The following is a 26,126-nucleotide window of genomic DNA, read 5'->3' as shown; positions in this document are numbered from 1 at the left end:
TGTCGATGTAATCCTTTTCAGGAGGCTCCAACAGATGTCCTTGGGGAGGGGGGGGGGGCACTTGCAATCGCACTACGTGCAGGCGAGATTTGTCACTCCTGGTGTATTGTGCAGGATGTGATAATGTGTGTTAAGTTGACACACATTCTCACAAATGTTTGGCTATGTCTTAAGCAGCTTCCCACTGCAAAATGAATACTCCGTTGTTGCTTGTTTTGCAGCCGTTATTGTCGCTTCTGTCTTAAAATAGTTTTCAGTCCAGAAAGAGATGCTTTTTTTTTTTAATGACCGGCTTCTGCGTCGCCAGTGACTGTGTGGGTGTCTTTGACAGCCTGTTCCTATTTGTGATGCTCTTGCTTTTTAATATTAATAATGCATTCACCTGTTGGCAGTGCTCTTTTTACAGAGAAAGGTATGGGTCAAACGGCTACGCATTAATATTATTAAGTGTAAAAAGAAGTGAAATACAAAAAATTGTGTGTATGTGACAGACGGCTCAGCTAATAACTCGAGCTAATTGAATCACTCATCATCAAACCCTGATCAGAGCATCCCCAATGATATTCTTGCATATTTCATGATGATTATTTTCATTTTTCATTGTTTTACCAAGTGATATGTAGTATTCTGGTCACTAGGAGGCAATAATGACACAAAACATTGAGACATTACCTTACATTATCTTAACACTGAATGAAGTCAGCCATGGCATGTCGGATGATAGAATGAAAAACTGTTCTCCTCTCATTCTGTGTGAAAGTGGTAAGTTTTTGCCTTAAGTTGAGAAGAAATAAATTCCAGGCTAGCTGGTTTGCTCACCCCGCAAGACCTAATAATAGGAGTGTAATGGTAACTGTAGGGGTGTTATTTTATATCTACAGGGCTCTAATCCTGTTTATCGTCAGGTTTACTATGCACTAACAATGACAATATTCCATTTATCAAAATGGAATCCTATTTAAAAAATCTGGAACCAATTAACCACTGTGATCTAGAGTTGACTGAAAGGGATGACTAAAAAAATGGACATAACCCGCAGATACAATGAAGTTGCTATTGTGTGTCAATGCAGATGCAATGCACTTTTAGCAATGTTGTGTGGAATAGGCTGTTTACATTTAATGCGCTGTAACGTTTTGTCAGAGTTTGTTCAAAGTACAAAATGCGTTTGGTACACAATGAGGTGTTATACTTCAGAAATCGCAGCAGCTGAAACGTAAGTTCCACCGTTCTTTCGTTTTGTCAAAAAAATATTCATGTCACAAAATGTTGATGCGTCGCTGTTCATTCAATATGTTTGCAGTATATTTTCACACGGCTATGGCTTCAAGTCACTGTAGTCTGGGCGCTCTGACCCTCCAAGTAACTGTACTGTTGCTGGTACGCCTGTGAATACTCTCATTCGCGAGGAGAATCACTCATTTGCGTTTTCTTGCTTGTTCCTCCTCAAAACACTCACTCACTTGCCGCACTCTGTGTTACACTCACTTGCGCCTCGCTGGTGCGAACAAACACACCTACACATGTCAGTTTATCCAGGCCGGCAATATGATGGAGTTTGTTTTTGTCTATCTTATGGATAATTGATTTATTGATTATCATGCCCAGCCTGCCTGTGCCCAAGAGCTTTAAATGAAGATAACCTTGTCATTACTTGACGGGCTGTCTTTCATTTTGATTTACTCTGTCGCTCAAATCTGCCAGTTTATGCTGCAGACACTTTGATTTTTATGCATATTGTCATGCATCAGATGTCATGCATCAGTACTTCAATGGAATTTTGTTAGGTATGTTCTGAATAAACTAAACCATTACAACATTTGCAAGGAGGCTGATTCCAATACAGTTGTCTTTTTCTTCTTACACCACCATGATAAATTGGGCCATTTGCTGGCAAAGCAATTACAATCTTTTCACTTGAAGCATGCGGGCGGCATGGCTCAGGAGGTAGAGCGGTCGTCCCGTAACCAGTAGGTTTGATCCCCGGCTCCTCCATCGACCATGTCGAAGTGTCCTTGAGCAAGACACTGAACCCCTAATTGCTCCTAATGAAGTGGTCCTCCACCATCAGTGTGTGAATCAGTGTGTGAATGAGAGGCATATATTGTAAAGTGTTTTGGATAAAAAAACAAAACAAAGCGCAATACAAATGCAGTCCATTTGAAGCAAATCCTGCCTGCTTTTTGAATACTTGAGTGTCACTAACAGCCGTCACATTGTAGGCAGTAGCATGTTGGGGAATGTTGTTATGCAATGTTTAATTAGCTGTAATGTGGTGCAATCAATCAAGCAATAATTGGTCCGTTTGTTTGTGTATTGACGACACCGTGTCACATGACTTCAACTACTTTATTACGGCTCATTGGCTTTTATCACGTGCGTCCTTGCCGCCACAGCAAAGCAGGTTCTTTGCAAACTTTGCCACACATTAGTGTCACCGTATTTCTTCGTTTTTCTTCTCGTCTTTCCGGTTGTGGCTGCCAATTGCGTACCCTGCCTTCCCCCAAGTTAAGGCTCTCCTCGTGATTCCTCCACTTGTTTGTTTTGGGTGCCATGTTCGTGCACCTTATTGCAACCGTGACACTGCTTGGCTTTGACAGCCACGCTCACAGTAGCTCCAAGTTAAGTCCTTGACATTGCTGATAGTAACAATGGTGCACTCAAGGTCTGTGTGTGTGTGTGTGTGTGTGTGTGTGTGTGTGTGTGTGTGTGTGTGTGTGAGAGAGAGACAATGAAGCCAAGGTGAGAAAGGGAAAATGAAACTGAGCAATGAGTCAAACCAGTATTTCTCCTTTGATGCTACACATTTCCCCTGGCTTCCCCACCACCACCACCACTTCCCCTTGCAGCCCCATTTTTACTCTGCTTGCTGCCTTACCTATCCCTTATGATCTATTTATTTTTAATTGGCAGACAGTCCTCCGGAGGTAGGTGTGTGTGTGTGTGTGTGTGTGTGTGAAGGAGGGGGAGGGAATCCATTTTTCAGCACGGATCTTGTCACTTAGTGCAGCATCCCCTCCTCCAGACTTTGTGCCTAACAGAAGAAATGACTGTACAGTCGTGGTTTGTGGCACGAGCAGATGGCTGTGCGATTATGTCTCACTCCGTGTTGGATCACTGAGCTCCCTGTGCGACATGGCCATAATCCCGTTAAAGCAAGGCGGCCGCAACGGGCCTCCGAGGCGTCCGTCTCTCTGCTGTGGCAGGACGTGCTCTTTGCTCTCAATATGTGTGCAGGCTGGCAGCGTGATAAAAGAGCAACCATTGTCTCGATGGCCTTGCCGCCCAGCGGTGGTTCACAACCTCCCAGTAAAGCTTTATTTGGCTTTTTATGTGAAAGACTGCTACTTAACCAATTTCTGCACGAACCTTAACACATTTGTACAGGCACAGATAAGCTAGTGCAAGTGGATGTATTTCATTTCATTCCGGGTCTTGGCCTTGTCTTGATGCTGGATTTTAGATATGTTTAGTATGTTGTCCTTTTGTGCCTGTAGCTTTAACGCTAACAAGCTCTATTTGTCCACACTTATCTCTGACAGACAGTGTCTCCCCACTTTATCCACTTTTCTTCACATATTGAACATAATTAATATGATTATATATCTTTTAAGGGCAATATCAAAAGCAAGCATATCGTTCATATTGATATACGTAGACTGAGGTCACTGAGGTCACGCTGAGACCTCGCTCCTGTGTGAGCTCCTGCCCTGCCCCCCTTCGTGCATGATGGAGGACAGAGGAGGGGTGGAGCAGAAGCCCCACTCGGTCGTCAAAAAAAAGAAGGCAGTGCCAACGTCTACGGTGGAAGAACGGGTCAGAAAAGGAAAAGCAGTGGCTCAATAATATGGAGGTGCTTTGAAAAGTGCTTCAAGTCACTTTTCCACCACCTTAAAACCTGGCACAAAGTCCAGTACAGGTGTGTGAAGCTGCGGGCTGAAACTGCCCCGGCTGCACAACTTCACAAAATTCCTACTTTGCAGAAATTCTCTTATCTTGCAGACCAAACCGCTAACTGTTGGTGTTTGTTTATATTATAATAAAATAACAATCGTCAGATTAATGGACAAAGTTAGTAATCATTTGTTGCGGCCATTGCATAACAACGTTTGCAAAGCAATGTGCACCGCATTGCTAACATGACCGTCATGTTTTAACAGCAACATCATGGTAGTTTGGCCTATCCGCTGAAGAAAAACAAAATGATCAAACCTACAGTTCCCACATCAGTTCCCACAAACTGATAATTGCCAGGCTTTATTTTAAGATGTGTAGCGAAGCCTATTTTTATTTTCCGAACAAAGCTGGTCTCCCTGGCAAGGGACTTTTCTCCATGTTTCTTTCACTCCCCAGATCAATATAGCGTAAAGGTCACTTGTCTCATAACACAACACACGGAATGGTCTTTATATTCAGTTCTGAACCATTTTTCTTTCTTATGCACATGAATAAAACATTTCTTTCTGTAGTGTTGCACCACGCAGACTCAACTTAATAGATTAACGGCATCACACTGTCAGGGATTGTGTTGCTGGGAGCCGTGCTCAGCAAAAGCTTAAATCACAGCAACGTTAAAATGATACAGTCATGACCACAAGCAGTGTCTCTGAAGTCAATACTGACCCTTTTCTTCAAGTTTGCAAGCCTTTTGTCTTTTGCAACTACATGTGAAACGTGCTCACACTTGCATTTTGCCCTCTGTGAATCCCCCCCCCACCCCCCTTTTAATGCATTTTACAGATCTGAGCTGTGAAACAGCTGCTCTCCTCTCCAGTCAGAAACCCAATAAGTGCATCTGTATGTGATTCGCCATTGTTTGATGCTGTTGTAGTAAAACAAGCAGGCGTCATGTGACCGGTAGAAATGTCTGGGAGTTAAGGAGCTTTGAACATGACACCATTTTTAGATGGAATGTGGTGTCTCTACAGCATATAGTACAACACTGTTGTAATAAAATACTGTAAATCAGGGGTCTCAAACTCGATTTACCTGGGGGCCACCGGAGCTAGGTTCTGGGTGAAGCCGGGCCGCATCAGGTTTTCAAAAAAAACCCAAAACGCATTTATTAAAAACTGGAAAAAAATCAATCAAAAAACTATCTTCAGTGCTTTTGCTTCTGCTATACCCTACACTTTTTCAGTACTTTGGTTCCGGTTTTCCACACCAAAATATCTGATAAAACATTCCACTGTTCTCAAATATCTTCATTTTTATTTTTCTATACACAAAAAAATAAAGAAAATTAAGAATACAGACATTAAATCAATCAATCAGTAATGAATAAGTAAAATAATAATAAAACAGCAAATTAATGAAATTTAATCATTTGACCCAATTAGCAAGTTAGCATCGTACTCAGTTCCATCTGGGAGCAGCGTCGTAACTTTAACATGTTTGATGAGATGCTTTATCTTGACGTGTATTTTCCATTTTATTCCAAATCATTTCCTGCATTTATTTGTACCCAGCGTCATAAGCCTTTAGCTTCATTGCTAATTCAAAGCAAAACAGGGCGGGGTAACAGGGTAGGGTAACAGTATGGGCGGGGCAAAATCATGTTAATTGTGTCCGGTGTGCACACAGCTTTAAGCTGTCATTTCAACATTAAACTTTGATATCAAGGTGGGGGGCCTCAAACTAGCGGTCCGCAGGCCAAATGCGGCCCGCGAGTTTGAGACCCCTGCTGTAAATAATTGTTGAATGATTCCATACTGCGGCACTTATTCAAGTCATAATTTGTTGCTGGGTGCATGGTATACAAAAAGAAATAACTGTTGTGGTCTCCAAATGGCGGCAGGTCAGAAAACATTAACAGCTGTAGCTGTAGGCAACCCCCTGCTGTCGCTGCATTTGCCACGAGAAAATGAAAATGTTATAAACTGTTGTTTCCAATGAATTGTGTTAGCCTGTGCTATTCATGCTGGTTGAACTGTTTTCTCCTTAGCATCTTATCATCTGTACTGGGGAAGTCATTGCTGTGCAGTGGTGATGTACACAACTAATCAAATGCTGTTCAATGAGAAAGTGTGTCCAAACTTTTGGAATGGTGGTGCAAGTGATGCTCAATTCCAATTTGGGAATGATAAGCTGAGCATGCAGCCATGAAATCTAATGAAGATTACTATTACAGTCGTCCCTTGCAATATCGGTGGTAGATTATCGAAACAAATTAAGTAATTAATTAGTGGCCACTGTTTCATAGTAGAATATGGTCTATTATTAGTGAAAACATATTGAAATACAAGTGATACGTAGTATCCTGGTCACTGGCCGGCAGTAATGACACCAAACATGGCGACATTAGCTTACATTCCATTACTTAAACACTGCATGAAGTCAGCCATGGCATATCGGAAAAGAAGTGAAAGAAAGTTGACTTATTTCATGTGAAGTGGTAATTTTTTGGCTTCTTTCGTTTTGAATCAATAACTTTGAGGCTAACTAGTTACCTCGCTAGCTTACAAGCTAGTGCCTGTCTCGAGTCCCTGCAGCATAAGGTAGATAGATAGATAGATAGATAGATAGATAGATAGACTTCCTTTATTGTCATTGCACAAAAACACAGTAGTGAAATTGCCAACGAAATGTCGTTGCCTGGCTCCCATATAACATACACAAAAGAAGATAAGTAATAATAAATAATAACAATAATAATAATGTGGAGAATAAATAGACACCAAATATGAACAACATAATGTAAAGTGCAGCGTGAACAGTAAATTAATTTAAATAATTAAAATAAATAATAATGATGTAGTAAGGTAGAGGGGCTTATTTGGCATTGAGCAGTCTGATGGCCAGGGGGAAGTAGCTGTCTCTGAACCTGGTCGTCCTACAGCGGACTGGTGCTCATTGTGGTGTAGCCAAAGAATAATAGGACTGTAAAGGTGACTATAGGAGTGTTATTTCATGTTATTATTAACATTGAATCGGAATTTCAAGGAAATTAATTTCTTGCGGTCGGGTCTGGAACCAACTACGGGGGATGACTGTATACAGTATTTCTTTTGTGAGCAAGAAGTACTGTTTCTGTGCCTGGTGGTGGTCTGACCGTCCCTCAGGCCAGGAGGGCGACCGAGGCTCATGTTAACTGTATCTATTTAAATCCATACATCCAATCCAGTTCTCTCCCATCCACCCCTCTCTCACTCATAGACGACACAGGCGGCCTGACGGTGCCAGAAAGTGTGCTTGTTAAAATAAACGCAAGCGAGGAGACAGCGAAGTATGGTTTAATGGCTTCCAGAAATGTCCCCCCCATGAAAGTAATACAGGTGGCAAATGACAGGTGGGGGGGTTCATAATACGAGGTCTGCACAGGGTTTGTCGCCATGGAAACCAAGCTTCTAAAGTGCTTATGCAGCAGTGAAAATCTTGACTTTCTGTAACATTTGGCTCGACTTTCTATGCGTTTTTTGGTTGGGAATAATGGAACACGCGCTCACGCACAGGTCAGTGTAACTGTATGCAACATTACCTCTGTAGTCTGGTAGTGATAATATACAGAAGGCATTCGCTTGTGTAAGTCCCCTTTAAGCGCCGCAGGAATGCACTTCTGCCAGGCATATGGCTGTTTTGTGCAAAGTGAATTGAAGAGGTGTCGAAGCGTAAATTCTCTGCTGGCATGCGTGGTTATTTTCTGTTTCTGCAACCTCAGATATATAGTAATAGCTGCTTGCAGTTATCTTTTAGCGCTGCAAACATTTCGTCCCATTTGGATGAGTATGCTTGCTTGGACCCTGGACTGTCAGCATGAATAGCTAAAGCCTTTTAAATTAGCCGTGAAACTGTTCTAAACATCAATACAGTGCATTGATGATATTGTGAGCCTAGCTTGTAATTGTTTATCATGCCCAGCAGTATTACTAGGGCCCTGTGGGGCTATGGGCCTTATGATTTTTCCCAAATTCATTTTCTTTTTACAAAGTCAATTTTGTCCTAATGTCTTTTAATTCAGTCACACTTGAGTCGCCAATTGGAATGTTGCAGGAAGCCAGAGTACCCAGAGACAACCCACAGGGAGAAGATGCAAACGTCACACAAAGACATCCAATGGAGATTCGAACCCAGGTCTGCATGGCCAACATGCCAAACACTAGACCATCATGCGGCCTAACTTGGGATACACACATTGCTCCAAAATCCACAACAAAGTAATGACAATGCTAGTAGTTAAGCGAGACGTAATTACTGATGCAATTTCAATTTTATATGTTTTTTTAATGACACCCTTATTTCGTTTACACAATTAGACAGTATGCGGTAAATGGAGTGTGTTGATGGTGGGTATCGTTTGCATCAGTGTAACACAACACAATGTAAACACACTCATACAGCCTGAGTTGTAAACACACATGCACTCGCATGTACTGCTAAACTAAGATAACCCCGCTGGCTTCCATTCACTCGCAGTAAGAAAAGAGTTTCTATGTTTTTGCCAACTTTTCCCAGTTTTTAGGTCGGGTTTGTGATGATTCTGGCACAATTGAGCTGCCCGTCGGGGAAATACCTCCCCACACTAATATCAATTGCAGTGAGATTCTGTGTTTTTATTGGCCAATTCCGTGACTCCGATAGCACGGCGATCACAGTGCTTCATTAAGTATAATTAGCAACTAGTCTTATAAAGCATGTGAACGCAACCCATCAGGTTGCTGCCAATGTGTCCTCATTTTTTGACTGTAATGTAGCATTTTTTCTTGATCTGGTCAAATACCCTCATGGAATTGCTGGCTTGGTCTCCAAATGCAGATAAATCTTTACCTTTCATTAGCGGCAAACTCAGAAATGTGTTGCACATTTACTTGTCTACAAAGTCAGACACATCTGTTGGAAGCTCCACTGAAGTCATATCCAGTTCTTGAACTGCCAGTTTGAAGAACTGTCCAGCTGGGACAACATGAGAGGTGTGTAGGTCATTGATATCGGAACCATCACACATCAAATCCACTGCAAAGAATGAAAAAGCCCATTTTCATCACTTCTTCAGTTAACCCATTTGGGTTGAGAACAAGCCAGAAGGATAGATACTGTAAAGAAAATAAGTCAAAGGGGTTTATTTAGGTGAGACCAGGTGAGAGAACAATGGGCACACAGACAGGCCCATGATGACAGCAACGACTGAAATGGTCCACTTCATTAATGTGAAAGTGCAATGGTTCCCTGCCACATGTCAACAAATACAGTGCAGCCCAGTCTTTGACTAGCAGGAGTCTTGGATTGTGGTCTCCTGTTTGGGAACACGTCGCCTTTCCAGTCAAAAACGTCATGGACAAAGACAAGTGGAGAAGTAGGGCCCAATCAAGTCTTTTTTTTCAAATTTTTTCTTTAATTCCTTTTTTCCATCTTTTTTCCATCATATCCGTGCTTGTGGTGAAATAAGATGTAGTTGCAGATGCAATTGTAACAGCTCTATTCATGTAAGACACCCTTAGTTTATCACCTAAATTAGACAAGAATTAAACCTCTCTTATTTTGAAGGCCGGAAGCTTAATGTGTGTGTACAAATCTTCTCTTATCTTGAAATGAAAAAGTTTGACGTGTTGGGGGAAATGTATTTCATGTTGCTGCATGAGCTAGCTAGCTAGCTGAATCCCTCTTACAGCCAAGGTTGTCCTTCTTATTTCACACAATACTTGCCTGAAGTCAGCAGCCAACCGAAAATGCTGTGTTACATGAACATGCATTAACATTAACAAGCATTAAGTATTTCCCGAGAGGCAAAGAGAGGTGATGACACAACTGTGCAACAGAAGAGATCCTGATTGGTGCACACACACACACACACACACAGTTAAATTCCAAATGTGAAAATTGTGGTTCATGGTCTTTTTCATGTAAAACAACCATTTTTGTGTTGTTTATGTTGTGGATATTGTGGGTAAATATATATGGGCTAGATTTGCTGTCAATGTGAAGAGAAGTGTGAGTTCATGTGGGGAAATATTTACTTGGCGGACCGCTCAATCCTGGCACAAAATCATTCTAAACACTAAACTGCCTCCTCCCAAATAGGTTGAAATAGCGGCAAAGGTGGGCAGGACCACGGAGTGTGAATGCAAGCTAGCGAGGTTAGCTTAGATTAGCATATTAGTGTGGTTGCATGCACAACTCTGGTTGGATGACTTCACTGCTTTAAGGAGCGTTTTACAATGCCCAGGCTTGGATTGAGTCTGACTTAAAACATGTTTTATTGTATCCATATACTTTAAAAATATGACTTATTTCAGCTTCTGTAACTTTAATTTGCAGAATTGAGTCCGTGCCCGTCCCTACTTCTGGGTCAGTTAAACAATCACAGGTCTGTGTCACATTCTGATGTTTAAATATTATACTGTGCACTTCTGTTTATCTTTCAAGACAATTATTATACTCTGCCGTGCGTGTAATGTGCGTAGAAACTTTTCCGTCTCGTCACGCAAAATTAAATTCCCAAAGACAATGAATCACCCCGTGTGTTTTCCAGCTTTATTAAAATTATGTGTACAATAATATAGAAAAAGTACCAGTCCAATACTTTTTTGGCTTTTTGAGCAATGTAATGCTTTCCCAGAAGTAAGTAAAGTAAATAACTCTCCTGAACCGCTGAAAGCGCTGCTGATGCTGTGCAGCCAAGACCCAAACAGCACATGATCTGTGTGTTTAAGCACCTAACATTGCTAGAGAGATGAAGGCGGATGAGACTGTCCTGAAATATCTTTGCCTGCGAATGTCAGATTTTTTTTTAATGAACCAGTGATATGATCTAGCCTCTTACAGGACCACCACCCCTCCTTTTCTCACTTTGGTCCCTCCTGTCTCTTTTCCACCCAATCAAATAAGCCGTAACCGCTGGGCTTATGACCCAGGCCGGTTGCTATAGCAACATAGGCCTGCCTCCCTCAGAACATGTCATGCATGTTAAGTGCTTCTCAGAGGCTTCGCTCGCTGTCTCTCCCCGTCTTGTACTATCTTGTATGCACACTAAACACAGTTGTGAGGGATTAGAGCAGCCTTTCCTAGACTCAAAAAAAGAAAGATGGGGGTGGCAGGCACACATTTTGGGGGCAAAAGGCATTTTGACTCATGTTTGTTTCTTTTTGAAATTATTAAGTTATGTTGCTGTGGTTTCTAAAGTGGGAAATGTGTGTGTTTGTGTGTGTATATAATATATATATATATATATATATATATATATATATATATATATATATATATATATATATATATATATATATATATATATATATATATATATATATATATATATATATATATATTCAAATATTCAAGCAGCTTCCTGCTGGCCTGCGGGGGGGTTCTGTGAGGGGATGCCGAGGGTGTGTCAACGTATTGAGAGTCTGACGTTTTTGCCCAGTCAGTCATCTGAGGTCATGGTCATGAACTCCTCTGCAGCCCTCCAAGAATTCAGCAGCGACATCATGTCTGAGTGTCATGCTTTGTATGTGGATGAATTCATCTGCCATTATGTCAGGGCAATTCACTGAGATTCATCTTAACCTGGGACAGACGTTATGTCAAAACGTTTAACATTTCATTCTGGAATCCACACTTGATCTTGTATAGCCATTAATACATTTTATTTACCCCTTTTTTGCCCTTGTTAGCATAGCTTTGGCTCCATTTGGGGTTATGACTTAAATAACTCATGGCAAAACAGGAAGATGAAGATGTTGATCATTCATCTTTTATATGTACTGTACATTATATGCATTAGGGTTAGGGTTTTCTGCTTGTCAGACAAAGATTGTAAAATTATGAAAACATGTTTTGTGTTAACATGGTTAACTCTCTGGAATGAATTAATTGCATTATACATGATTTCTTATGAGAAAATGTTATTCGGTTAGCATCTGTTTTGGTTAGTCGGAGCATCTGGAAGGAATTAATGACGGTAACCAAGGTTCCACTGTATTTTGGAGTTTTTCCTTTTGATTTACACTTTTGATTTTATTTTACACTCCCCCAAAATAAAGTGTACACCTCTTGGAGCCATATACATTGTGCTGCTTATATTGGATTTGAATAGTATAATTCAACAACACATCATTTAAATATGAAAATTGCATTTAAATGTAGCAGAAATTGGGTCGTGTGGTGGCTAGTGGTTACCATGTTGGCCACACGGTCAGGAGAACTTGGAAGTCTGGGTTCGGCTCTCTGTGTGTGGAGTTTGCATGTTCTCTCCTCGCATTGTGGGCTTTGTCCGGGTACTTCCTTTTCCTTCCGCATTCCAGAAACATACACGTTAGGTTAATGGTTACGTTAGGTGGATGGTTGTTTGTCTATATGTGCCCTGCGATTGGCTGGCGACCGGTCCAGGCTGTACCCCACCTTTCGCCTGAAGTCAGCTGGGATAGGCTCCAGCATACCCACGACATAGAATAAGTGATGTAGCAGAAATGGAAGAGTGGGAATCAGGAAAAACTAATGATTACAATTGCAGTAATATTGATAAGATATAATTATATATATTTCATTCACTTTGTAATAATATTACATAATAATAATAATCTATTATCTGCTCCTTTTTTATTTATACAGTAGATAATTTTTGTGCTGAAATGTATATTTGTATTCCTTGTAAAACTGAAGGTCAACTGCACCTTAACAGTAAAATTGCTCCCATTCAATCTGACATTTTTTCCCTCAGTTGGTTTGGATGGCTATGTGAGCAGTGCTGGTGTGTGTGTGTGTGTGTGTGTGTGTGTTTGTGTTTCTCACTCCCACTCTTGCTATTCCTCACCACAGTGTGCAAGACAGTATTTAAATACACACTCTCTTAGCCTGCCCCCTACTGTTGCCCAGACCTGCGTTCAAACACACACGCGTGTAGTCCTACACACAACAGGTAAAAAGAAGTGTTCTCGGCCAGCAGAAACACACTAGAAGTTTCCAAGGCGTTTAATTCGTGTTTCAGGATTTTTAAAAACCCATTTGCTGGCCAATTAACCTCCAATTATGCAGTTCGTGCTTTAGGTGAAAGACTTTGTGGATCACACTGCCTCAAGTGGCTGTGCTGTGTCACTGCAGCAGCTTGCTGCTCATTAGCATACCGTATAAAGTGGTACACAGTTCATGTGGTCATCAACTGTTTTGCTAGTCGCCTGTGGAATGTGTGACTGAATTGAAGTTGATATTCAGAAGTGTTCTAAGTTAAGTGTTCTAAGTTAAAAAAAAAAAAGACAAACTGCAATATCGAAGCTTCTTTCGGTGCCCCAGAATTATTCTGTCTGTAGTTCTGAAAGTGGCCAGTTGGTGTCATCGTTTCGCCTTTTTCACAATTTCAGACTTTCTGTAAAATACTGAACGGCCACTCTTTGTTACAGACGCAATAGCGTCAATAAGCAGTCAACTACCACTCTACCACTTGAAAAGAGCTGCGATCTTAATTCATTGATACCCATGTTCTCACCAGTCTTTTTTTTCTTTTCCTCCAGGCACTGAAGGAAGTTAAGAGCCAGAGCAGAGCCTTTCTGCCCCTGCAGATCTCCCTCCCCCTCATCCAAGCCTCAGACCTGTGCATTAAAACCTAAACGTACACATTTGGGAACCTCGTTGCTACACTACAACGATGATCACCTCAGAGCTTCCTGTTCTCCAGTAAGTGGACCCTACAGTATCGAAGCACCTTAAAAGTTCTATATTATGTGTGACAAGCTTACAAGCTTTTGTACATTTTATGACTTTTGACACTGTAACGCTACACTTGCCCACAGTATTTCAAATACAACAATGTAACTTTAAGCAATGGGACGGGAGAACTCAAATGTTAGCGATGCAACTTATTGCTAACATTACAGTCACATTTTTAAGAGCAACAAAAGAAAAACCAAATGAGCAAACTCCCAGCTGCCCCGTCTGTAGCTGATTGGCGGCTAATTGACAGAGCTCCATGCTTTATTGTAATATGTATAGCAAAGCCGGCTTTTTTTCAAAGCTGTCCTGAGGCGGGTCAGAGGCGGCGTCACGCCCATGGGAAAGGAGGTGTTTCCCCTTTCTGATGTTATTTCAAGCCACAACACATTAAACGGTCTGTTTTACATGATAGGGGACCTTTCATTAGAGGAGTGCAGGTGATGGATGAATTGTGCCCAAATAGTTTGCTGAAGTCTTTCATTGTGTTTCCAGGGACTCGTCCAATGAGTCCGGAGCAACAGACGCAGTGGGCCTGAGCATGAGCATGGGGGACATGGAAGACCCTGAGGTGAAGGGCAAGAAGAAGAGAGGGAGGCCTGGAAAACAAGCTACTGTAAGAGTCTACTTTTGTTGAGAAAAAAACATTTGCACACAACATTGCACAACGAATGAATGCGTTACCTCACTGCCCCTGTTTGCAGACAGCCAATAAGAAGCCAAGGAAGTCGCCAGCAGAGAAGGGTACGGGCGGGGGCAGAGGGCGAGGTAAAGCCAATGGCGTGGCCCAACACAATGGAGACGGCATGGACCCCATTACCCTGTTTGAAGTTGTCAAACTGGGCAAGAGCGCCATGCAGGTTGAGTCTAATTGAAGCTACGCTGCATGATTGCTGCCTCCCGTGTTGGTAGCTGACATGAATTTGTTTTTTGTGTATGTGCAGTCTGTCGTGGACGAGTGGATCGAGTCGTACAAACAGGACAGAGACTTGGCCCTGCTGGACCTCATCAACTTTTTCATTCAGTGCTCCGGTTGCAAAGGTAAAGACCACTGTAGCCAAAGCTCGGTATGTCCAAGTGCATGAACATATTGTTTTCACCAGGCACGGTCAGGATCGAGATGTTCCGGAACATGCAGAACGCCGAGATCATTCGCAAGATGACCGAGGAGTTTGACGAGGTAGCTCCTCACCCACGTTACGTCCCAGTGAAAGACGACAAGAAGGCTTGTGGTTCTCTTAATAATGCTACTTGGTATCTACAGGACAGCGGCGATTACCCCCTCACCATGCCGGGCCCCCTGTGGAAAAAGTTTCGCTACAACTTCTGCGAGTTCATCTGCGTGCTCATCCGCCAGTGTCAGTACAGCATCATCTACGACGAGTACATGATGGACACGGTCATCTCCCTCCTCACCGGACTGTCCGACTCACAAGTCCGAGCCTTCAGGCACACGTCCACGCTAGCGGGTAAGGAGACATGTCTGGTCAATTAAAAATTCCTGACGTAATATTAACTTGTCTGTGTCACCTTCCTCGTTGTAGCCATGAAGCTCATGACGGCACTGGTGAACGTGGCTCTAAATCTGAGCATTCACCAGGACAACACGCAGCGACAGTACGAGGCCGAGAGGAACAAGATCGCCGGCAAGCGTGCCAACGAGAAGCTGGAGCTGCTGCTGCAGAAGAGGAAGGAGGCACGTAAAAAAAACAAACTTTTGTTGTGTTTCCTTTTACTGTGAGCGTGTGCAGAATGTAAAATGTTTTTGTTGTTTTGTCGGCACAGCTTCAAGAAAACCAGGATGAGATCGAGAACATGATGAACTCCATCTTCAAAGGCATCTTTGTGCATCGCTACAGGTACCAATGTGTCCGGGGAGGATTTTATTTCCTGGATGTTGGAAGTCAGGGTTGTCCCAACTTGTTCCACCAAGGGCCACATCCACAAAAATGCATGGAGAAATATTAATTTGACGTTTTATGAAATTGTTACTTTTTGGGCTCTAATTTTGCAGACCAGGCACGGCGCGAGGCCAGCGGAGTGCGGCCAGCTTTCTAATGGGTCACTTTCTCCGTTTCCACAAAGTCAGCGCTGCGTGTTGGCTCATTTTTGAATGGGTGGTTACCAAGGGGAGGGGCGGGGCGGGAGAGTGATCAGGCGTGCATCCAGCACAACCACAGAGATGAGCGATGAGTGGAGCAGTCTTGTCCTTTTTTGGTTCACTTGGAAAATGTTCATTTCAGGTGACAAGCCATTTATTTAGGTGGCCGCTGTCTCCTCCCTCCCTTCAGCCCCGCCCCAGCGTAGAATTGGCCCCGGTTGCCATCATACTTTCAGCTGCCATCGGGTTGAGTTCCCTTTATGCGTGACACCTGTCATTTTGTTTATTTTTTTGTTTTTTTCCACTGAAATGTGCGCAACACATTTTGGTGATGTGTCTGCACTGTGTACCTGTCAGCCATTTACCATTATGCAAGCTGCGCTTCGCCTGCGCCAAGAATAGACTAGGTCAGAGCTGATGAGCTGTCTTTTCACAAAATTGTCACTGCACCAAGCTGAAAATGGGGACTCCTCCCCTACGCTGCCATGCCCACCTTGGCGCGGTCCAGTCTACCTAATTGGCTGTGCACAGTGGTGCACTGGACCAAACTACCACTGCCTGGGCTGCACCACACTCCGCCAACCTGCTCCACCTTTCGCTGCGGCACAAAAATATGAGCCCTTTATTTCCATCTCCGGGGCACTGGTCCCACAAAGTTTGCCGATCATCTGACGAGACAAATGGTGTTTTTAGAATTTGAACAATCTTACTGCGTCTCCTCCATTGTGTCTCAACAACACAAATTCACAGAGAACTGCAGCATAACAATAGGCAATGAATTGTAGTGAATGGGAACTTCCGGGTGGGACAGTCGGGGGGAGACTTCACTTCTCCGCCCCCGCCAGACCCGGAAGAAGTGAATAGAATTTTTCATGGCTGAAATAAGATTCATTTTGGTGTAATGAGCACATTAAATATTAATAATCAACTGCGGACTGCAAATGGCACCCGGGCTACACTTTGGACACCCCTGGCTGCCAGTCATAAGAATATTTTAAGAACACCTTTGCTGACTTTGACAAAGCGTTTGCTTCGTTCCTTCCTGCAAAAGAGAGATGCTTGGTATGACATTGTCGTTCTGATCGTCGCTCTCCAGAGACGCGATTGCCGAGATCCGAGCCATCTGCATCGAGGAGATCGGCGTGTGGATGAAGATGTACAGCGATGCCTTCTTAAATGACAGCTACCTGAAGTACGTCGGCTGGACGCTGCACGACCGGGTGAGCTCACTGGAAAACACAAGCGCTGTGTTGCTTTGGTATGTTGCGACGCTTGAGCTGCACTACTCTCTTATTCTAGCAAGGCGAGGTGCGTCTCAAGTGCCTAAAAGCTCTGCAGAACCTGTACACGAATCGAGACTTGTTCCCCAAGCTAGAGCTTTTCACCAACCGCTTTAAGGTAACGCCAAAACAGAACAACCAAGCAGCAAAATTAGTAGAATTCTTATGGATGCCGGGTCTTCCTCTGTCTTACCAGGACCGTATTGTATCAATGACACTGGACAAGGAGTATGACGTGGCTGTAGAGGCCATCCGACTGGTCACGCTCATCCTACAGTAAGTATGGTACTTATTTCTTCATTGGGAAAATCCTATCCTATTATCATTTGATAATATTAGTATAGCATAATTTGACACAGAGCTGCGACATTCCCAATATTACTATACACAAAGTGCAGTACACTCCTAATTTGAACGCCGTGGTGCTCGTGTGATTTGCAGGGGCAGTGAGGATGCGCTGTCCAACGAAGACTGTGAGAACGTCTACCACCTGGTCTACTCTGCCCACAGGCCCGTGGCTGTGGCTGCTGGCGAGTTTCTGCATAGGAAGTGAGTCGGTGTCAAATAACGGGATCTTGACAGTCTAACTCACAGACGTCTTTGCCCGTCTTTTGCAGGCTGTTCAGTCGTCATGACCCGCAGGCAGAGGAGGCCTTGGCCAAGCGCAGAGGCAGGAGCAGCCCCAATGGGAATCTCATCCGCATGCTGGTGCTCTTCTTTCTGGAGAGTGAGGTAACGGTGCAGCCTGTCCTGATGTCAAAAAGGCATTCACGTAGTAAATAATACGTTGGGGAGAACCGCACTGCTGCATACAAGAACCCTTGTCTGTCATTTATTAAGTATGAAGCAGTGCAGTTGTACTGTGCATATTATAAGCACATTATTAAATGAATACCTTTCTGACGACATAAAGTGCATGCTTTCCCCACAACCTGGTTGCATGATGATTACTTGTGTGTGTGTGTGTGTGTGTGTGTGTGTGTGTGCGCAGCTCCACGAGCATGCAGCCTACCTGGTGGACTCCCTGTGGGAGAGTTCTCAGGAGCTGCTGAAAGACTGGGAGTGTATGACCGAGCTGCTGCTGGAGGAGCCTGTGCAGGGAGAGGAGTGTAAGACAATCTCCCCGCCCTTGATCTCGCTCTTACTTACATTATTTTGGACATTTGCCGACTATCAGTGACATTCTCTGCAGTGCTTTCAGACAGACAGGAGAGCGCACTAATAGAGCTGACGGTGTGCACCATCCGACAGGCGGCAGAGGCTCATCCTCCTGTTGGCAGAGGCACTGGCAAGCGGGTGGGTTGCATTTTAGAAGAGAAAAGACGGCTATCAGAATGTTCTCATCATTTTATTTTGTATCCTTTTAGTACACCATGATGATGTTTTTTTGCGTGTCTGTCCAGGTGCTCACAGCCAAGGAGAGAAAGACCCAAATAGACGACAAGAACAAACTGACAGAGCACTTCATCATGGCGCTACCCATGCTGTTATCCAAGGTGAGGGGTGACAAGGACAGTGTTACTCCAAATATTAGGTTTCCATTATGTCTTATGGGGGAAATTAATGTAATTATATAATAATTAATTGCAACTTCTTCCTCCTGACAGTACCAAGCCGACTCGGAGAAGGTGGCCAATCTCTTGCAGATCCCCCAGTTCTTCGACCTGGACGTGTACAGCGCCGGACGCATGGAGAAACACCTGGACGCGCTGCTGAAGCAGATCCGTCACGTGGTGGAGAAGCACATCGAGACGGACGTGCTGGAGGCTTGCAGCAAGACCTACAGCATCCTCTGCTCGGAGGAGTACACCATCATGAACCGCGTGGACATCGCCCGCTCGCAGCTCATCGACGAGATGACCGACCGCTTTGCACACTCTGTGGAAGAGCTGCTGCAGGAGGTACGGATGTGCAAAAACCCTAAATCCTACTATACGTACTAATACTGTTAATTAGCGGTACATGATAATTATCAGGCCGATGAGGGGAATTATGACATCATACTGATAAAAAATCTTCATGGCATCACACCAGCTGCTTGGAAAAAAATCATGCATCTTTACTTTGAATACATGGCGCTGCACAGAGCATGGTTCTAGTGTCTCCACCAACTTTTGTTCATGAAATCACAGGCTGAGGAAGCGGACGATGACGATATCTACAATGTCTTATCCACCCTCAAGAGACTCACAGCCTTCCACAAGTACGACTCTCTTCCTAATTGAAAGCATCTTTGTTATCAACTCCCCGTGTAAACTTGTCCTCTCCTCCTCTTGCTTCAGTGCACACGACCTGACGCGCTGGGATCTGTTTGGGAATTGCTACAGGCTGCTGAAGGCGGGCATCGAGCTGGGCTCCATGCCGGAGCAGATAGCCGTGCAGGCGCTGCAGTGCTCCCACTACTCCATCCTCTGGCAGCTAGTCAAGATCACGGAGGGGGCTCCCAGCAAGGTGCTCCACAATGCACACACTCCACCGACAGCACCATACACGCAAAGACTCAACTTGGAGGTCAAACAAACATGCGATACTACAAGGGATAGAAAAGAAAGCTACAAAATCACCAACACATCATACCCCGGGGGGGGGGGTGTATGCCTGCTCGATTAATGAGGCACTTTGTAGACTATTTATACAATTGACTTGATTCCAAGTCGTTTGGCAGACCCGACCCGAGGGCAGAAAGTAATTTGATGAATTATCATGCCGCTGTGGAGTCACTCAATAATGGATTGACACCAAGTGTGATTACCTACACCCGCACTCGGGACCTTTTTCCAGCGATTAACTCCCCGATTGAGTCTTTAGTATTTACAGCACTAACGGCATGTGTGTGCATGCAGGACGACTTGTTGGCCCTCAGGAGAGTCGTGAAGTCCTTCCTTGCCGTGTGCCAGCAGTGCCTGTCCAACGTCAACACGCCCGTCAAAGAGCAGGTAATTGCACAGCGCACCTCAATTGTGTTGTTTCCATCCTGTCCAAATGTCTCACCTCGCCTCTTGGCTCAGGCCTTCATGCTTCTCTGCGACCTGCTGATGATCTTCAGCCACCAGCTGATCTCCGGTGGGCGAGAGGGCCTCGAGCCGCTGGTCTTCAATCCAGACGGCACGCTGCAGAACGAGCTGCTCAACTTTGTCCTGGACCACGTCTTTATTGACCAGGATGACGAGAACCAGAGCATGGGTGAGAGAAGAGAGGAGATTTTCAGTATTTTTGTTTGATTCTGTCAACCTGACATGTCCAAAATGTGGCACGAGTGCCATTTGCGGGACGCGTCTTGTTTTTACCGGCCTGCTGCACATTCTAAGAATACCATTAAACAAGAAAACTAAAAAAGAACAGAAAACGGTAAGGTAACAACAAAAACTTGAAATGTTAAAAATACACTTACTGCAAATCCGAGATGCAGACGATGTAAAAATAAATAAACAAATCAAGAATAAAGAAAATCAATCAATCAGTAATAAATAAATAAATATAATAATAACAATAAAACGGCAAATAATAAAACCACATATAGTTGGTGGGTAGCCTTCAAGTTATTTCCTTTCAACTTAAATAGCCAAAAACTTACCACTTCCACACGGATAGGGAGGATAACTATTAACAGTTATTTAACCTTTAACATGAACATGAATCAAACGTAATCATTTTTTCTGGGTACATGATACCATACAGCATCCATATCAAACTAACATTAAACTTTCATATCAAGGCGGGGGCCTCAAACTAGTGTCCTGTGGGCCACATTTGGCCTGCGGGCCGCGTGTTTGAGACCCCTGTTTTACAGCATCCTGATTTATTTAAATACAAGTTGTTCAAGTCCAATGAAAAGCTTGAAATGTTTCATAGGTAAGTAGTGAAGTTGATCCACCTAATTCCTACAGGGAAGTACTTGGACTACTTACTACTACTTACTACCAGTCTTGGGTACTATATCCTCGTCAACATCAGTTGACCAGTATTGTACTGCAGAAAGTAGTTTTCTGCTACAAAAATGGATAGAAGAGAGACAGACCATCTTAACACTTGAAAATTGAGATTTTTCCTCCAGAGAAATTGGGCTGTTTTGAAACTTTTGCCCGGTAGTTACATACCGTAACCACTGTACCACAACCCACGGGAGCACCACAAATGTCATTTACGGCAATGAGGGAAAAAATACGACTAACTCTAAAAGGAAAGCCGCCTGTATCTAAAACAAATGGCTTTTTGCAGAGGGGGATGAGGAAGACGAGGCCAACAAGATCGAAGCCCTACACAAGAGGAGGAACCTGCTGGCGGCTTTCTGCAAGCTCATCATCTACGACATCGTTGACATGCCCGCTGCTGCAGACATCTTCAAACACTACATGAAGGTAGCTGTTAAATTGTTCTCCCGACATCTAGTATCACCTTAGTCTGCTTCCTTCTAAACGTCATTCACATCTCCACCCTCCAGTATTATAACGACTACGGCGACATCATCAAGGAGACTCTGAGTAAAACGAGACAGACAGACAAGATCCTCTGTGCCAAGACTCTCATCCTCAGTCTGCAGCAGGTCAGCAATAGTATAGTATAGTAGAAGTGTGTGTGTGTGTGTGTGTGTGTGTGTGTGTGTGTGTGTGTGTGTGTGTGTGTGTGTATATATATATATATATATATATATATATATATATATATATATATATTAGTATATGCATCACATACAAGACCACCTGCACCCATAAAACCGCTTCATTTGCTTGTGTTTTAGCTCTTTAATGAGCTCCTGCAGGATCAGGGCCCCAACCTGGACCGCACGTCGTCCCACGTCAGCGGCATCAAGGAGCTGGCGCGCCGCTTCGCCCTCACCTTTGGCCTGGATCAGATCAAGACCAGGGAGGCGGTCGCCACGCTGCACAAGTAAGCACACAAGCGGGTTGAAAAGTCTTGTTACCCGTCTGACAAATTAATATTTTGATTCATTTTGCTGACAATGCTCTTTTGTTTTTCTCAGAGATGGAATTGAGTTTGCTTTTAAGTACCAGAATCCTCGAGGACCAGAGTTTCCTCCCATCAACCTGGCCTTCCTGGAGGTCTTAAGCGAGTTCTCCTCCAAGCTCATCCGCCAAGACAAAAAGACAGTGTAAGTACCTCCAGTCATTTTACTTCATACTACCATAAGTACTGTAATTATATCCTTCATGTTTATTTTTCTAAAGCGCATGAGGAGGGGGCGTTACTTAATAATTGCAGGGGGGCTGTTATTTGCCTCAGCCAGCATTAATAGTGCTGATGAGTTCATTGTAAAGAGTACGCCAAACGCAACACTCAGAAAGCTTAGTCGCCACATTTTAAAGCGCATGCAGAGCTAAAATAAGCTGCCGAATTTTGACCTCTCATGATAGTTCAAACCCAGCTACTGCCATCTTGTGGAGTTACAAAAAATGACACTAGGACGTTGCCTACAGCAGTAGCTGTTTAACTGCAATGTTCTTTGAGTTGAACAGAGACAGCATTCATGGTATAAACATTTTCAAGGGGACCTGATGCTAGGCTGGTTATTGTGTTATCTGCTCTATAGGAGTCCACACCTCAATACCCTAATACTAACGCTAGCCCGAAACCCTCAACCCTCAATACAAAGGGACGAAAAAGTGCTGTGTGTCTCGCCAGGCATTCGTACCTGGAGAAGTTCATGTCAGAGTCCATGTCGGAGCGCCGGGAGGACGTGTGGCTGCCGCTGATCTCCTACAGGAACAGCCTGCTGACAGGCGGCGACGAGGACCACATGTCAGTCACGTCGGGGTCCAGCAGCAAGACAGGCTCGGTCCGCAGCAAGAAGGGACGACCGCCGCTTCACAAGAAACGTATCGAGGGTAAGCATTCCACCACCATGGAATGCCGTGTTTGTGCGTTGGGTAACAATTTCGTTCTTCTGGTCCCCACAGAGGAGAGCAGCGTGGAGGGATCGTGGTTGATGCGCAACGACACCTTACAGACACCGGGGGCACTGCAAACTCCTCAGCTCACCTCCACGGTCCTGCGAGAGAACAGGCCGGCAGAACACATGCCAGACCCGGATTCGGAACCCGGATCGGAAAACGACTACGTGCACAAGTATGCACGCACAACACGTCTGCACTGTTTTTTGCGGCGCCTCGATAATCTCTCGCAGAATTAACAGGAGCGTGTGTCCTGCAGCCCTCAGATGCAGATGTCATGGCTCGGCCAGCAGAAGATGGAGGAGGTGAGCAGGAAGGACCGGACGGCCATGAACTACATCAAGTCACGCAGCAATCAGGGCGTCCGGCAGACCGTGTAAGTTGGACTTCCAAAGACAGGCACGCATTCTTGAGAAATGAACATGGCTGACAACAGACTTGGCTCAGGCGCGGGCTGATGGAGGATGACGCGGAGCCCATCTTTGAGGATGTGATGATGTCATCGCGGGGCCAGCTGGAGGACATGAATGAGGAGTTTGAAGACACCATGGTCATCGACTTGGTCAGTGAGGCCCCCCTCGTCTGTAGCTCCACTTGCATTGTGTCACGTTTCTCATTCTTCATGCGATGTTGGTGTTCTTAATGCTCCTCACAGCCGCCATCGAGGAACAGACGTGAGAGAGCGGAACTGAGACCGGACTTCTTTGATTCTGCAGCCATGATTGAGGATGAGTCGGTAAGGCAATAGCATGCCTGGAGGGGGTGTGGCCTCCCGACACTATTGGCGATAAAGTCTTGCATTATTCACCATTCAGAACTTATGGAAAACACAAAAATAGTCAAATCATATTACTCTGGTACGTCGCTACTGTAAATATGATAAAGTTGACAGCTTTGTTATAGCAAGGGATGCATATTATGTAACCCTACAGGGAATGGCCAACAGTGACTACAATGCCATCTAGTGGCTTTGTGAGGAATGACATCATCTTCTCCTGTCTTTGCAGGGGTTCAGCATGCCCATGTTCTGATGTGGGGGGGTGAGATTGAAACCAACAATCCTAAACAATCCGGATCCTAATCAGGATGGTGATGATGATGGTGGTGGGGAGCGTGGATGACCTGTCAATCACTCCTTTAAGAAGAAGAAGAAGAAGAAGAAGAAGACGTGGTCCTTATAAGACACGATGGAGGCACCACGTGTGGACCCTCTGGAGCATCATGTGCTCCTCGCCAGTTGGTCGGTGCCGGGTTTGGGGTAAAAAGGGTTCCACAGCTGTCCCCCCTACTCATACACACTCTGTACAGCCCCGCCCGCTTAACCCTCGGCACCCATTCCCTCCCTTCTTCTTCTTCTGGTGTTGCACTTTGGTCCATCCGCTCCAATTGAAACATAAAGAGCGGTTCTCAGCTCTACATGTTCTGTCTTTTTGCTCTTATGACCACCTCTTCAGTCAGTTCCAAGCAAGGAGAGCAGTCCACACGGAACAGCGCCCTCTTGTGTGCAGATAGGGACTAGCCTCTCCCCCTCTGTTCATTCTGCACCCTCCCAGTATAGCAGTTTTTTTATATTTGTTTTTTTCTTAAAAAAAGACATTTTGATTAGTAGCTTTAGTATTAAAGGTTTAAATCCAGTGTGCTTTTTTGTTTGTACAGTGTTTCTTCTCGAATGTGTATTCTTCGCGTTTGTTGCCAAATGGTGGCCTACATACTTCCTCTTCCAGATCTTCTCAGCGTCACGACTCACTTTTTGTTTCGTTGTTGTTCTTTTCTTCACTGCTTCAGTATTCGCCGCTTCTTCTCTCCTCTCAGTCTGTGTGAAGTGACAGAGCCGGCCGCACACTGTTGATTGACTTGTGTGTCCATGGGTTATTGCGTATTTGTTTGAATGTGGTTTGAATGTGTCTTCTCACTCGCCGTTCCTTTGTTTTGTTTTTTCCCCCCTCCTGTAAATATCCAGAGACACTCACAACTTTCCCCCTCTGTCAACCTTCAATTGTTTCTAAAGAAAATAAAATCTGTAATCAGTTGATGGACTTAGACTTTGAATTGTATCTTGTACTTTTAAAACATCCCGACTTACCATTTTTTGGTTTCTGCAATTATTTAGCTATGTTTTAATTAGGGATTTCCGATGGCTTTAACACATATCTGCTATCAAGCTGACGGACACAGCATCAGCAGTTGCCTTCGCCGGACACGCCTTTAAACATTGTACAACTGTAAGCAACAATCTGAGAAATACTTGTGATGATGGCAAAGTGTAGCAAGTATGGTGAATTTGGCGTCTTTTGCAAGGCTGATTAGCCAGTGTGATACACGCCATGATTTCCAGATTGGCAGCTTTTGCCATAGGAATTGGAAGTCTTGAAGAGGAAGAAGGAAGACGTTCCACCACGCATAACCAACGCTTTCCTGTCCTTGCAAATCACACATTTAATATCCAAAGGAGACCACGGTTGTTTACACAATTTTTGATGATTTTTTCATCATTTGCGCAACAGAAAATAGCATTTTTTAAAATCGTTTTTCATTGTGGGGAACAAAACCCTGATACTGTTATTGACTGATATTACATTGTTATGCCAATATTGGAGGGCCGATACTATTGGACATCCCTAGTTGTAATCATTTTATTTACTTAAAAATATATTGTATCACAATGTAGGCGATTATTACCATACAGTAGACTTTCAGGCGCTGTCCACATGGAAATGCTCCTGGGATTTTTTTCTTGGTTTAGGAGTTGGAAAAAATTGCATCCACACTGTGTGGCAGATGGGAACGGATCAATGGGTAAAAACAATGTAATACACAAGGCACACAAATGTGCGGTGCTATAAAAAGACATGAAGACGGACCCATGTGACACCAACATATCAGGAGAATGTTGACTGGGGTGAGTCGTGCTAATTGAAATATTCTCAAATGTTGGCGCTTTGCTTCTCCACAGAAACTGCAAACTGCAAGCCACTTCTACGCTGCTTAGTCCTCACTAGGGTCACAGAGGTATGCTGGAGCCTATGCCAGCGGTTTTCAAAAAATTACGGTTTCAGGGCACCCAGAACACCATTTGCATGTGGATGAAGGGCTGAAACGATTAAATACTTTGCTGTTTTCAACTGAAAACGTTTCTGAGTGGATAGCCCATGTAGTACACCCATGTGGTCTCTCCCAGCCAATCAGTGAAAAGTCATTTTT

At 44.0% G+C, this 26,126-nt stretch overlaps 1 protein-coding gene across 2 annotated transcripts in view; it reads left to right on the top strand.

Moving 5' to 3' along the window:
• stag1a (STAG1 cohesin complex component a) overlaps nt 1-24,955 on the top strand; it is a 30,188-nt gene extending 5,233 nt beyond the window's left edge. Inside the window, exons 2-32 of one of the 2 annotated variants that reach the window (XM_058056420.1) lie at nt 13,440-13,602; nt 14,131-14,251; nt 14,340-14,495; nt 14,580-14,676; nt 14,739-14,815; nt 14,900-15,104; nt 15,180-15,331; nt 15,421-15,494; nt 16,833-16,956; nt 17,036-17,134; nt 17,213-17,292; nt 17,458-17,565; nt 17,634-17,748; nt 18,008-18,125; nt 18,209-18,312; nt 18,420-18,512; nt 18,624-18,917; nt 19,149-19,219; nt 19,299-19,467; nt 19,860-19,952; nt 20,025-20,199; nt 21,235-21,374; nt 21,458-21,559; nt 21,755-21,903; nt 21,998-22,126; nt 22,657-22,859; nt 22,932-23,100; nt 23,185-23,301; nt 23,373-23,487; nt 23,581-23,661; nt 23,933-24,955. In XM_058056420.1, coding sequence (XP_057912403.1) covers nt 13,574-13,602; nt 14,131-14,251; nt 14,340-14,495; nt 14,580-14,676; nt 14,739-14,815; nt 14,900-15,104; nt 15,180-15,331; nt 15,421-15,494; nt 16,833-16,956; nt 17,036-17,134; nt 17,213-17,292; nt 17,458-17,565; nt 17,634-17,748; nt 18,008-18,125; nt 18,209-18,312; nt 18,420-18,512; nt 18,624-18,917; nt 19,149-19,219; nt 19,299-19,467; nt 19,860-19,952; nt 20,025-20,199; nt 21,235-21,374; nt 21,458-21,559; nt 21,755-21,903; nt 21,998-22,126; nt 22,657-22,859; nt 22,932-23,100; nt 23,185-23,301; nt 23,373-23,487; nt 23,581-23,661; nt 23,933-23,956 — 3,783 coding nt within the window. In that variant the 5' untranslated portion in view covers nt 13,440-13,573 and the 3' untranslated portion in view covers nt 23,957-24,955. Of the gene's footprint in view, nt 1-13,439; nt 13,603-14,130; nt 14,252-14,339; nt 14,496-14,579; nt 14,677-14,738; nt 15,105-15,179; nt 15,332-15,420; nt 15,495-16,832; nt 16,957-17,035; nt 17,135-17,212; nt 17,293-17,457; nt 17,566-17,633; nt 17,749-18,007; nt 18,126-18,208; nt 18,313-18,419; nt 18,513-18,623; nt 18,918-19,148; nt 19,220-19,298; nt 19,468-19,859; nt 19,953-20,024; nt 20,200-21,234; nt 21,375-21,457; nt 21,560-21,754; nt 21,904-21,997; nt 22,127-22,656; nt 22,860-22,931; nt 23,101-23,184; nt 23,302-23,372; nt 23,488-23,580; nt 23,662-23,932 lie in introns of both variants that reach the window. The other variant, XM_058056419.1, reaches the window with a different exon arrangement.
• The last annotated feature ends 1,171 nt before the right edge of the window (nt 24,956-26,126 follow it).

The sequence above is a fragment of the Doryrhamphus excisus genome, chromosome 19 (genome assembly GCF_030265055.1).
Source record: "Doryrhamphus excisus isolate RoL2022-K1 chromosome 19, RoL_Dexc_1.0, whole genome shotgun sequence".
In the NCBI taxonomy this organism is placed as follows: domain Eukaryota; kingdom Metazoa; phylum Chordata; class Actinopteri; order Syngnathiformes; family Syngnathidae; genus Doryrhamphus; species Doryrhamphus excisus.
The sequence above is the reverse complement of the archived record's forward strand: the minus strand, read 5'-3'. Positions and strand labels throughout refer to the sequence as shown.